Source organism: Urocitellus parryii, chromosome 6 (genome assembly GCF_045843805.1).
Source record: "Urocitellus parryii isolate mUroPar1 chromosome 6, mUroPar1.hap1, whole genome shotgun sequence".
NCBI lineage: Eukaryota > Metazoa > Chordata > Mammalia > Rodentia > Sciuridae > Urocitellus > Urocitellus parryii.
In genome coordinates, this window is record NC_135536.1 from 117,806,406 (window position 1) to 117,820,130 (window position 13,725).

The following is a 13,725-nucleotide window of genomic DNA, read 5'->3' on the forward strand; positions in this document are numbered from 1 at the left end:
TCGGGGGTCTGTTTGTGTGTTTCCACAGGGAGAACAGCAGCCGATTTGGATTCCAGAGAGATTAACTAAGGTCCTGACCCAGTGATTGTCTGGAGTTGGGGGTCTGTTTATGTGTTTCCACAGGGAGAACAGCAGCCGATTTGGATTCCAGAAAGATTAACTAAATCGATTTCTACAGACCAAAAAGAAGATGATTTGGCTTAAATCCATAACAACTGATATCCAAAACTCCAGTTTGGCTATTCTTACATCTGCGACAGAACCAGGATGCTTTTTTCAATATCTATTTTATTATTACCCTTTCCCACATCATGAAGTTCTATTTTGTTTTTTGAGCTCATACAGACCTAGGTTAATGTTTTGCTCATCAGTTCTATTTTTGACTATAGAGTTTTTAAACATTGCAATGGAGATTTCACCTGTAAAAAGTTATAAGGCCTTTACTATTATGTTATGTGTTGTATGTATTATATTATGTGTGCACACTTGTGTTGTGTTATATGTTTGAATGTACGTATGTCCATATATCATATATGATGAGCGCTCATGAAAAAGTGAGTCCAAATATTTTTTTTTCACGTGATTTAAATGGTTTAATTTAAATTGGGTAAACAGCTGTTGAGGATTGTTTTAATATATGAACAAAAAAGGAGGTTAACAGATCTGTTTATTTACTTTCACCTTTCCTTTTCATTATATTTAATAATTCTGTTCAAGATAAGGTACATTGTTAAGAAAATTGTTTTCTTTTAGTGCCTTCTGGAATGTTATATAATTTTTTCTTTAGCCATTATTGCCAGAATTCCTATCTTCATCCCAGTGCCGGTGAAGACAAAGATAAAACCAGTCTACAGCTTCTGCAATAGCCATCACTGAACTGCTTGCAGAACTTGCCTGGACTATGTATCACTTGTATGCATTATGAACTCACTTGTATGCATTGTGAAATATCTGTTGATGCAGCGACTTGTGGTAGTGTTGGGGTGTTTATGCTGATGGTGTCATCAGAAGTACAATTTTTCCAAAAGGAGCCATCACTGAACTGCTTTCAGAACTTGCCTGGACTATGAATCACTTGTATGCATTGTGAACTCACCTGTATGCATTGTGAACTATCTGTTGGTGCAGCGACTTGTGGTAGTGTACAAAGACCTATCCACAGGTGTGGCTGTATACTGGACCGGTAGTCAGTGACGGGTAAGATCCAATTGCAATGGTACCTGTTAGGAGCCACAGCAAAAATATTGATACAGGCACCTTTGGATTTTATTGACTGCCAGCCAGCAATTCACATTCATATGGTAATTGGACTCATGCTGTCTAGCTGGGCCCATTTTCAGGACTCAGGTTACTCATGTCACTCTTGTAATGGGAGAGTTCCCATTGGTTGGGAAAGGATGGTAGGAGGGTGTTCCGGGGGAAGGGGAAACCCCCCCGGCTCAGGTAGAACACACACGTGGCGGACCCACCTGTTAGGGGACGCACACGGCCTCTCTCTAAATAAAACTTTGTCTCAGTTTGACTGGCTTGTGTTTTTGTGCCCAACCGGGTTGCAAGATTGCAAGCCCGTGTGCACTGACAGCTCAGCAGGGGATCGCTCAGCAGGGGTGCCGCAGGCAGTGCTCGGCAGCAGGAGCGGGACTCAGCCGGCCCGGGGCCGGGCAGTTTGCGGCAGGTACCAACCTAAGACAGGAGGCTGACGCCTTGAGGTCAGCTCATCCGATAATGGGTAAGGACCATATGTACTATTGGACAACCTAAGGCAGGCAAGGTCCCTAAGCCACATGCTTGCTGTTTAAACAGAGAGGGGGAGATGTTGAGAGCCACAGCCGAAGGGGCCCCAGCAAACTTCCAGCTGCCAGCAAACTTCCAGCTGCCAGCTGATGATTGGCTCACAGCGGCCCCAGCAACTTCTAGCTGACAACTGATTGGCTCCTCTGCGGTGATGCTCATTGGGCTGTTTCCCTGCCCTTTCAGACCACGGAGCTGCTCACTGGGGGATTTTTTGGCTTTGCCCATGTGACCCAGCCAATCGGCCTCAAGAGCAGGAGGAGTGGAGGAGGTGGAGAGGCTTGTGGGAAGCCGGTGGTGGCAGTTGGGCTCTGAAGGTTTTTCCTGAGGAGCTGTTTTGTTTGGCGTGTGTGGTTCTCAAAATAAAGTTTGTTTCTTTTGACAAATGGCTCCTGAATTGTGCCCAGCCAGACTGCAGCAGCCTTTGTGTTTGGCTTCTTTGACTCAATGTAATATTTTCAAGGCTTATCCGTGTTGTAGTATGTATCAGTACTTCATTCCTTTTTTTTTTTTTTGTACAAAGTGTGTTAGTTTACTAACTCTACTTTTGTTATACATTGGCAACTCTTTAATATCTAGAGGCTATATATTATAAAATTAAGACTCCTTTGTCTAGTATATACACAATATATATAGGAAAGCAAAGTTAAATAAAATGCACATTGCAAGGCAATGGGTAAGCTGAAATTGTCCAGCACACTTTACAAAATCTTTTGCAACTTCCCTCCTGCCTCCCTCCACCCAGTGAACAAGTACAGACGGTGTTCTGTTCAGAGGTGGTTTAACAATTCCAGACATAGTATTTCCCATCAGTTTTTAAAAGCTAAACTTTTTACAAATGAAAGGTTAATAAAATAGGTACTTGTCACTCTGTTTTTCTATATGCTTAACAGAACACTGTTGAAATCTTGTTCCCAGGATGTGTTGTCCCCAACTGTGAACTGTTTGCTAATCTTGTTCCCAGGATGTGCTGTCCCCAACTGCCAAACTGCAGGATGCACTCCCTCACTCGGTTGCAGGCAAACTGCTCACTCGCCCTGACCCATCAATGAACTTCCCTCCCTGCCCTCTCCAAGAAAAGTATATAAGCTCTGCTCAAGCAGTTCTCAGGGCTCTATCTCTCTTTGCTATAGAGAGCTCGGGCCCCAGCATGCTGGTCTCCAAATAAACCCACCCTTCTGCTGTTGCATAAGAGAGTCTCTTGTGGTCTCTTACTCCGACGTTTCGCCGGACCCTTACACAAAGTTTTATTCTACTACTTCTAAGTTAATCAAGCACTTCTAAATATATAGAAGGACTAGATATTCCACATAAGAACCTGTCCACTATGCACACAGTATTGGTAAATAAAATTGCACACACAACCATGGTTGTAATCAGAAGTATCTTCTAATATTTTGTCCTTGAACCTTTCGGTCCTCACTTCCTTTCTCTACTTTCAATCCAGTGAACAAGTAGAAACATATGAATGCTTAGAGATGGTTGAGCGAATTCACACCCAAAAGTTATTGTTATTGATAGAGGAAAGCTTTCCTATGGATTTCAACAGAAAAATGTACAAAATGTGCTAATTTTTCTAACTACTTGGTCATACACTCTTTAACATCTAGAGATTAGATGTTACAAAACCTGGGCTCTTTTGTCCATCTATATACTAGATACACAACAAAACAAAATGCACAAAACATATAGAAAACTCATGTCTGAACATGTTTTACTTTGCTCTGTATGTAGTGTATATAAAGGACAAATGAGTCCTTTCTAGATGTTAAAGAAGTTGCCAGTGTATGACAAACGTAGAATTAATAAACAAATTGTGTATATTTTGTGTTAAAATACCTAGGAAAGATTGTCCTCTGAAAATTTCAGCATTATAGCCCACTGGGTCAGTGAAGGGCCAGAATATTCACATTTTGAAGACATTTTCAAAATAGAACTATTGTTACATGTGTGCAATTTATTCAAGACTATCCTGTACACAGTGAACAAATTGAGTTCTTACTTGAAACTCCTAGTCTGTCTAGATGTTTAGAAGTGTCCATTGTATGTTAAATATAGAGGTAGTAAAATATCACTTTGCTAAAATTTATTTTAAAAAATATTGTCTTTTGGGAATGGAACTGTGAAACCACCTCTGTGAGCAGTACAGTACTGTCTGTACTTGTTGAGTGATGTAGAGGAGGGCAGGAACAATTCCAAAGGGTAATATAGTCATGTGTTCATACTTAGACATGTTCAGACTTCATTCCTTCTTATGACTAAATAACAACCCACTGTATGGATATACCACATTTTGTTTGTCTATTTAGCAGGTGATGAACATTTGGGTTATTTCCATTATTTTGGCTGTTGCAAATAATACAGTCATAAACATTCCTATATGAGTCTTTGTTTGAACACCTGTTGTCAATTCTTTTGAATTGACCTAGAAGTGAAATTGTTGGCCTAACTTTTTAAAAAAATTCATAATAATCTGGGTGTTAGGGAATTAGGCTACTCATTGCTGAGTTGGTAATTTCCCCTAACATTAGGAAGATAGATAGGATGAGTTCATAAACTTAACCATTTCTATGTTTCATCTGTATCTCTTCTTTTCCATAACAAAAATTCTGATTCCCCAGGACAAAAGAGATGATTAAGTAGACTATCTTCATTAATTACCTATTTGTTTAATCCTGAATCACACTACAATCTTTTTTGTAAAGGAAAAATATAATTTCTTTATTTGAAAAATGATACTTAGGGTTTGGGGTTGTGACTCAGTGGTAGAGTGCTTGCCTAGCATGTGTGAGGCACTGTGGTTCAATCCTCAGTACTGCACATAACTAAATGAGTAAAATAAAAGTCCATCAACAACTAAAATTTTTAAAAATTGATACTGAACCTTAGAGGTCAGTTAAATTTACTGCTGTAATGAGGATTCTTTTTAAACTGTGTTGTTCCCTCTCTTCAAACAGCTGGAGCTGTACACAGATGGAAAAACATTTGGTCAGTGTTTTTCAGGACCCAATGCAGTCCCCACAGCTCTGCATTTGTCTAGATTTTATTTCTTCTTTGCATTGATATTTTTTCAGACCCAATGTATGCCATTCTGATGCTCTCTCCTGTGCTGAGCAAGACTGGATCATGGATGGTGTGCAGACTCAGTCCTTCCTCAGTTTCAGAGGCAGGGGCCACTATGAGAAAATCCTGCTTATTAGCAAAGATAAGCACTGACATGCAACTCAGCTTTTCTTCCTCCAGTAATTCAGCTAGTTCCTGACCAGTCTCTTCAAATCTTCTTCTGTCTGTACTGTTAATTAAATATATAAGGATATCAGTATTTTCAAAATAAGTCCTCCAGGATGATCTGATTTTCCTCTGTCCACCAGTGTTCCATACATTCAGTTTAAAACCCTGTGATTTGTGATTGTACATTTCTGATGTTAAAACCCTGTGTAGAGGTGATATGGCTGATGTCTTCAGACATAAGCTGCTTCAGCAGAGTAGTCTTGCCAGCATCATCCAAGCCCAGGAGAAGGATTCTCATTTCCTGGTCTGGTGCACTTTTCAACTTGTGCAAAATGAAAAGTAAGCCTGTCCTCCCACTGAGTCCCTCTTCCTCCTCCTCCTCCTGTCTCCCTAATTACCACATCACACTATGATATTAAAAGAATAATACTTTTTTTTTTTTTGGTACTGAGGATTGAACCCCGAGGGACTTTATCACTAAGCTAAATCCCCAGCCCTTTTTTTATTTTTTATTTTGAGACAGGATCTCACTAAGTTGCCTAGGGCCTCACTAAATTGCTGAGGCTGGCCTCAAACTTGCAATCCTCCTGCCTTAACCTCCAGAGTTACTGGGATTACAGGCCCACACCACCATGCCCAACTCAAAAGAGCAGTATTAATATTACCATTACCAATGTGATTACTGAAAATAGGTTTAATAAATTGTTTTGTGTGTGCTGTTTCCATTCCTCCTTCCCCATCTTTTTTAAAGTGAATCTTTTTTTCTACCATTTTAACCTGCATAACCCATTGGATTTTAGTATATTCATGAGGTACAACCATCACCACTATCTGATTCTAGAATACCTCTATCACCCCTAAAAGAAACCCTGCACCTCTAATTTCCCTTACTTCCCATTCCCTGGCAAACGCTAATCTGCTTTCTATTTCTACAAATTTGCATTTTCTGATATTTCATGTAAATAGAATCATGCAACATGTCCCCTTTTTTTCTCTAGCTTCTTTTACTTAGCATGTTTTCAAGGTTTATCTATGTTATATGTTATTTTTTTAAAAAAAAATTGGGGGGTTATCAGGGATTGAATTCAGGGACATTCGACCACTAAGCCACATTCCCACCCTATACTGTATTTTAGAGACAGGATCTCACTGAGTTGCTTAGTGCATCACTTTTGCTGAGGCTGGCTTTGACCTTGAAATCCTCCTGTCTCAGCCTCCCAAGCCACTGGGATTACAGGTGTGTGCTACTGCACCTGGCAACATATGTTATTTTTTAAAATATATATATATTTAGTTGTAGATGAACACAAAGTATCTTTATTTATTTTTATGTGGTGCTGAGGATCGAACCCAGGGCCTCATGCATGTGAGGAAGCTACAGCCCTAGCCCCCAACATATGTTATTTTTTAAGTACCAAAAGCTCATCTCCACACACAAAGAGTTTGCTCCTGCTGATTTCAGTTTGTTCCTTATGGTGACCTGAAACCTTTGGTGAGTGGGAGCCATGTGCATATGCCAGACAGCATTAATGGCAACTGCTACCCAATGTTCAGGAGGCAGGATGGGCTGGGATATGGCTGGGAGAAGGTCAAATCCCAAGATGTGTCTCCCCTTAGCCTCTTAGTCAGAATGGCTCCTGGTGATGTGGGTCTAATTTCCACCTCTACAGGATACTGCAACTCTGCTCTCCCAAATGGATGGGGATTTTCAACATTGAAATGTGGGCTAATGAGAACACCACAAAGACCTTGTTCTCCACCTGATTAGCTTTGGGGTATATTATGTCTGCAGAATCAGAGCATGAACACAGGGGAGCAAGTTACAATCTCTGAGCTGAGAGCCCTTCTAGTGAGATTGCTTCCTGTCCTTCATAAAAGGCTTAGCTGAGATATCCCCAAGACTTGGGAAATCTCTCAGCATCCCCTTTCCCAGCCAGCCCCACCAAAAAACAACATATTGCCACCAGAGCTCTGGACACTCCCCTCCTATGTGCATGTCAGGTAGAGCCCTGATCACCATAAATTGAGTCAGTCTCCTATACCAGTCTGGGAGACTCTTGAAATCAGAGATGATTGTTTTCGTTTTTGTTTTCTTTTTCTTTTTCAGTACTGGGGGTTGCCACTAGGGGCGCTTTACCACTGAGTCATATCCCCAGCCCTTTTTATTTTTTATTTTGAGAGAGGGTCTCAATAAATTGCTGAGGCTGGTCTCGAATTTGCAGTCCTCCTGCCTCAGCCTCCCAGAATAGCTGGGATTACAGGCCTTTGCCACAGTGCCCTGGCCAGAGACTGCTTTATTCATCTTGTACTACCAGTGTCTGCTTCAGAGAGAACTCTCCACGAAAGTGTGTTAAGTTAGAGAAGGAGGAAGTCAGTGAAGTGACATTCTTGTTCCCTACACAGGCTGCCTGAGAGCAGTGACTTCACCTGTCCACTGCCAGCTTCCTTTCGTCCCCCCAATAGGAAAACCTAGCACAAGACTGGGTGGGAGGTGACATGCACACGACTGATGGCTTCTTCCAGACTCAGAAAAACACTCATCCATGGGACTTGTGGGTAACATTTTTTATTCAGTTCAATTAAATATTTCCTGCACATTTCAGGATGCTTACATTAGAATTGTATCTATGGCAACAAATAAATGGTTCTTAAGCTCTTATATATGACAAATGCACACATGTAACTACAATGTAAGCTAGAATTAAAAGGTCATTGTATACAAACTTTTTTTGTTTAAAGTTGTAGATGGACACAATACCTTCATTTATTTTTATATGGTGCTGAGGATCAAACCCAGCGCCTCATACATGTCAGGCAGGTGCTCTACCACTAGTAGACACTACACTACACTAGTTGGACACAATACCTTTATTTTATTTCTTTATTCGTATGTGGTCTGAGGATTGAATCCAGGGCCTCACATGTGCTAGGTGAGTGTTCTACCACTGAGCCACAAACCCCAGCCACTGTATACAAACATTTTAAAAACAATATTTTATTCTGACATAGAGAAAGGAGACAAGGAGAAGGTGATTGAAACACCACTCCTCTCTCTAGTCCTGGTCCTAGTGTCAAGACAGTCCACACAGTTTCTCTGCTTTCTGCTCCTCTTAGACACAAGTATTGGCCCTTCCTGAACAGAAACTGGAGTCTGACAAACAAGAGACCCTCTTTGCTCCTGTCTGGAGATAAGGCAGACAAAGGCGATTGCCCCCAGGCATGGTATCTCAGACCCCTGCAGTCAGAGTCTAGGCCTCAGGGCTCTCAGGTCCACAAGAGCGCACCTGTGCCTGAAAGTGCTCACAGCGGGGATGCTTTACTGTCAGCCCATAGATGGGGGTCATGTCCGCCTTCATGCCCGGTGACACACTGAATTCCAGCTGCTGCATAAGAATAGCCATGAAGAGAAAGATCTCTAAGCGGGCAATGGTCTCTCCGATGCATTTGCGCTTGCCCAAGCCAAAGAGAATGACCTTCTCACTCAGTGTCTTGTCCACAGTGCCACTGGAAGTGATAAACCGTTCAGGCCGGAACACAGATGGGTCACCCCACAGCTTCCTGTAACCAGACAGAGGCAGCTGAGGTGGCATCTCAGGAAGTATCAAGTAGGTTGAGTCCCAAAGGACAGGGAATGGGCAAGTGGCCCATAAATAGGAAGATCCGAAGCTCAGGACAGGGTGGGCCCAGCCCATCCTGGAGTTTGGCCATCCCTCTCAACTTACTGGTCATGGTTGATCTGCCACTGGTTCACAAAGACACAACGCCCCTTGGGGATGTAAAAGCCATTCAGATTTGTGTCTCTTGTAGTGCTGGGGAAGGAGGAAGTTCAGTCAGGCTCAGGGTCTCATGGGAATCCCCCTGTCTCCCATGCCATATCCCTTCCTCCTGATTGGGTGTAGAAACTAGAATAAGGCCAGAATCAGATGACAACTGGCCTGTGAGGCTTCACCTGTGGGGAATGGTGAAGGGGATGAAGGAGGAATGTCGGAAGAGCTCCAGGATAAAGGCCTCCATATAGGGCAGCTGGAGTCTGTCAGAGAGCCGGGGCCGCCGTTCCCTGCCAATCACTGTGTCTGCAAAACACAAAGGTCTGGATGTACTAAGGGGCTTCCCAGACCTTGACAGTGTCCCCTGCCTGGAACCCCTTCAACTGAGTCAACACCTACCTAGTTCCTCCTGGATCTTTCTCTGAATCCTAGGGTTTGTCACCAGGTACATTAAGCCCCAGGAGATGGCAGTTGTGACTGTGTCAAACCCTGGAGAGGGTAGAATAGAGAAGTTAGGCAGGTGGCAGATCAGGGTACATGGACATAGCAATAGCACAATGGGGTAATTCTTACCAGCTCCAAAGATGTCCAAAACGACATTAATGATCTTCTCATCCGAGAGTTGAATATTGGCATTCTCATCCAGCTTCCTGTCCTGACAGTGCTCAATCAGGCTGTCTGTGATGTCCCGGATGTGACCCTGGGTAAGAAGGACACACAGGTGAGCAAGATCCTAGGATCAGACTTACCTCTCCATCTGGGCCTGGTTCCTCACCATTGCTATCACTAGCACCTTTGTTCAAAGGTGACACTCCCTGCAGCTGCTATCCCCACTTCTCTCTGCCTCTCCAAGGCCCTTTCCTACTTTAGAATACTGGTAGCCCCAACCCAAGGGACCCCTGATGCAGAGTCTGGTACTGTCATCATCTGCATGTGCTTTTTAAATTTCTTCTATTGTGAGGCCAGGAGACTAACTCTTCCTGATTCCTGCAACAACTGGCCCAGATCCTGAATGGGGTGGCTATTCAGTGGCTCTTGCTCTCTGATGGAAGCATAGAAGGGCTAATCAAGAAAAGTTCTATTTTTCCTGCCAAAGAAGGAGTCCATTCCATTAGCAGATTCTAATCCCTAGGATGAAGCCTCCCTGAGAACCTGCCAAACCCCATGCTGTTCCTCTTATCTCTGCTTCCCATCACCCACTTGCCTCTTCCTAGGCTTTACCTTCTCAAATTTTCTGTAGTGCTCCTTGACCAGCTTCCCAACGAAGTGTTCAAACTTCTTATTCAGGTCCTTGAAGCCATCCAGGGTAGGGTTGGGCAGGTAGCGGAGGATAGGGATGAAGTCAGCTGGGTATCCAGAGGCAACCACCTCCCCAAACTCATTATTCAGGTCGACTAGATCAAGCAGCTCTTGGTTGTTATGGTCATAGCGCTGGCCAAAGCAAATGGCGCAGACGACATTGGCAACTGACACCACTACATATCTGTAGGGGTCAAAGTGCCCAACATCTGCCATCAGCTCCTGGAACTTGCTGATTAAGCACTCAGCCTCCTTGCTCACATGCTCCTCCAAGTAGCAGGAGGATGCAGAAGTGGGGTCCGAGGCTATGGAGAAACTCTTCAGGGCACTCTGGGCCAGGCGCCTGCGGGCAGCCCACACTGGTCCAGAGTCTGGGCTGAAGGTCATGCTCTTGCCACCAGTAACAAAAGTGAAGGTGTAGAGGTCTGGCCGGCCCTTGAAGTCATCACCCTGCCTCACTAGGGCCTGATGGATGGTGTCCAGGCCACTCAGCACCACCACAGGTGTGGTCCCAATGCGGATCTGCAGCACATCCCCATATTTCTGGCTGAGCTTTGCCAGAGCCACCTGAGGGTTTTTCCCCAGGGTCAGCATGTGCCCTATCAAGGGCCAGCCCCAGGGCCCTGGTGGACTCTTTAGGCCTTTGGGGACCCGAGGCCTTGAGGCTCTGACCACCCAGAATACCAGGCAGAAGATGGCAGCAGCCAGGAGCAGCTCTGCGGCTGAGATAGAGAGCGGGAGTCCACCAGAAAGCATGATCTGTGGAGGGATCTTCCAGGTGGTTGCTGATAGGAAAGGAAAAAAAAATCAAGCCATCAGATGGAGGATGGGAGAAGCCAATATCCTAAAATGTCAATATGCTGGTCAAAGAAAGGAGAAAACTTCTCAGTCAGAACTGCTCACTGGGCACGAAGAAGAGAAGGGAGTTGGCAGAAACTGTTAAGTGTACCAAGAATTTCAGTAATTTGTCCTTCAGTCTTGGCCATAAGCTACAAGGGAGGCTGCAGTGAGACAAAGAGAGGTTAAGTAATTTGTTCAATGTCTCCCAGGAAGTGTTAGATATAGACTCCCCACCTGCTTTCAGAACACTTTCTTGGTACTGGGCATGGAACTCAGGCCCTTGCACACGCTAGGCAAGCAGTCTACCACTGAGCTACACCCCCAGTCTATTTTATGTTTTATTTTGAGATAGATAGGCTAACCTTGAATTTGCCATCTTCCCGCCTCAGGCTTCCAAGAAGCTGTGATTATAACTCTCACGATACCTTCTATTAACTGCTGTACCAATTTAAAACAGAATCTTCTAATCTTTCTCTGTGGTTTTCGTATAGTATCAGTACTATCATTTGCTTCCCATTATTTTTCCCCACAAACATATTCAAATAAACATATCACAATATGGGTCACCTCAAGACCCTTTGTGTCCTTACACCTGGGAAAACCATGCTCTCTCAGGAATTAGGGATCATCTGCTCCTTTGGCTTCATTTCACATTTGGGGAAACTGACCTATAGAGGGGACACTGACTTGCCCATCATCACCCAGAAATAAGAGTCAGGACTCGGAACTCTCAGGGAAAGCTTCCTGGAGTATCCACCTGCTGTCACGGGAACCTCCTTTGAAGATCAATGAGAGAATGTCTCCCAGAACCCTGTTCTCTACTGCTCAGGACCTAAGGAATCCTGCCAAATCCTGGGGCATGGTAGGGAGGGGACAGGAGACAGAAAGGCTACTGCCCAAGCCACACTGTTCTCAGTCCCAGCTCTCTGAGTTCAATTGCTCCACAGTTTAAAAGTAGTTGAAAAACAGTCAGATTGAGTCCCCAGTAACAGAAATCCAGAACATATTTTTGTTGTACTCAATTCTTAATGAATAGGTTGGCTAGGCTACCCCCCCACCTTTGCAAGTCACCAAAAGGACAAAGAATAAATGGACAGTTCCCACTAGGTCAGGGCTGTTAAGAAAACTGCAAACTGGAGTAAGGGAAATCAGGAATGGATCTGAATTTAACAGAAGCTGAGAAAAGACCTTCTAGGCTTGTCCTAGAAAGGATGTACAAATTCACAAACCACTCTCTCCCAAGCATCAGGCTTTGCCTGGGGCATCTGCTAGAGAACTAGACTAGAGGTCAAGAGAGCTAGTGTCTAGTCCAAATGGCCTTGGATTAGTTGTTTTACCTTTCTGGGTTCCGATTACATAACCTGCAAAAGAGGGTAAGACAATATTTCCCAATTCAGAGTGCCCAGCTGCTTTCTAGGAAAGAGAAGACCCCGATCTGCCCTGGGTAACCTCACAGTCTTGCCTGCAAGATTTCCTTAAAAGAGAACCACACAAGACAAGATGTAGGCTCCTCCCTCAAGCACTACAGCTGCCTCAGGGGTGGGGAGGCTTCCTGGAGGAGCTGAATCCCCAAAGACTATAGGTCTCTGATTCCCTTAGTGAGATGGGGATATTGCCAGCCTTGGTGTGCCATGGTATTCCCTTCCACACAATAAATGCCCCAAGGACCTCCAGACTTTGAAAAATAGTAAAAGGCCAAGGGGGATATGACTGGTGAGTTTTCAGGGACTGGTATTTCTAGCTCCTTGCATCAAACTGATGGTCTCACAGCAAAGGACAAAAGGAGACAGTTGACAGAGTAGAAAAGGCTCCTGGACTCCTGGTCAGATCAACCTCCCCACCCCCTACTGGGGATTGAACCTAGGGGCACTCTGTCACTGAGCTATATCTCTAGCCCTAAGTTTTCCAGGCTGAACTTGGACTTGCAATCCTCCTGCTTCGGTCTCCTGAGTACAGTGTGCTTCTGTGTGCCTGGCTTGTGATCAGCCCCTCTTGACCAGGCCAGGGCATCTCAGCTCTGATAAGCCACCCTTGGAGGGTAGAGGCCATCAGGGCTAGCAGAGTACAGCAAGTAAGAACCCATCCCATGCCCTCATTCACCCCTACCCACCCAGGGAGAAGGTCTACCCCCAATGTCACACACTCCCAGCTTCCCTCAGCTGTGTGTCCTCTTCCAGGATCCCAGATAGCCCCAGAGTTGTCAGGGAGTCAATGGAGATGGAGAGGAAGCATAGGTCCTGGAATCCTGAAAGGAGGGTGTCTATATCTAAAGATTTGTTACTAACCATGGGACCCTGGGCAAGTTCTTTTCTTCTCTGGCCTCAGTTTCCCCATTAAGGGTCCAGACTACCTAGTCACTACAGTTGCTCTTAGCCTCCTTTTTTGGTGGTGCTAGACTAGCTGCTACCTAGAAAGACCTGGAGTCACCAAAAAAAAAATTTTTTTTTTAGTGGGAGGGAAGGAGCAAGACAGAAGCTGCCCATCACTCACCTGCTGCTGCCTCCGAGGAGGTGCTGAGCCAAGTACAGTGGTCTGTGGGGCAGAGACCCCAAAGAGGTTCAGGGAAGGCTCCAGGGAACTGCCACCCTCAGGTTGAGGGTGCAGACACCACTACCTTTATAGGAGGCTGTGCGTGCGGCCACGCCTCCTTCTCTGAAGCTCCGGGACCGGACAGAGGGAGGGGCAGGGAGGGGGATGGTCGCTTCCGGAAGGAGAAGTGGGTAGGGGTATAGATGAGAACCCACTACGGGAACCTCATCAAGGTACTGGCACGGAAGAGGGTGAGGACTGGGGACAC

General features: G+C 44.7%; 1 protein-coding gene and 1 pseudogene across 1 annotated transcript; both read right to left on the minus strand.

Annotated features, from left to right (window-relative positions):
- Positions 1–4,834: 4,834 nt before the first annotated feature.
- Positions 4,835–5,920, minus strand: LOC113182019 (ADP-ribosylation factor-like protein 3 pseudogene; annotated as a pseudogene).
- Positions 5,921–7,580: 1,660 nt separating this feature from the next.
- Positions 7,581–13,503, minus strand: Cyp1a1 (cytochrome P450 family 1 subfamily A member 1). Its single transcript, XM_026387713.2, has 7 exons — positions 13,419–13,503; positions 10,011–10,873; positions 9,363–9,489; positions 9,189–9,278; positions 8,972–9,095; positions 8,745–8,831; positions 7,581–8,580 (listed from the first exon to the last, which is right to left on the minus strand). The coding sequence occupies exons 2-7, from the start codon at positions 10,842–10,844 to the stop codon at positions 8,271–8,273; spliced, it is 1,572 nt and encodes a 523-aa protein (XP_026243498.2). The 5' UTR covers positions 10,845–10,873; positions 13,419–13,503; the 3' UTR covers positions 7,581–8,270.
- Positions 13,504–13,725: the final 222 nt, after the last annotated feature.

Excerpts from the sequence above, each read along its gene's own strand:
- Cyp1a1 (XM_026387713.2), bottom strand. The coding sequence starts at position 10,844 with ATGCTTTCTGGTGGACTCCCGCTCTCTATCTCAGCCGCAGAGCTGCTC. Across the intron at positions 9,490-10,010 it reads ACTACAGAAAATTTGAGAAG|GGTCACATCCGGGACATCAC; the intron begins GTAAAGCCTAGG and ends CTTCTTACCCAG. Across the intron at positions 9,279-9,362 it reads TTTGGACATCTTTGGAGCTG|GGTTTGACACAGTCACAACT; the intron begins GTAAGAATTACC and ends TACCCTCTCCAG.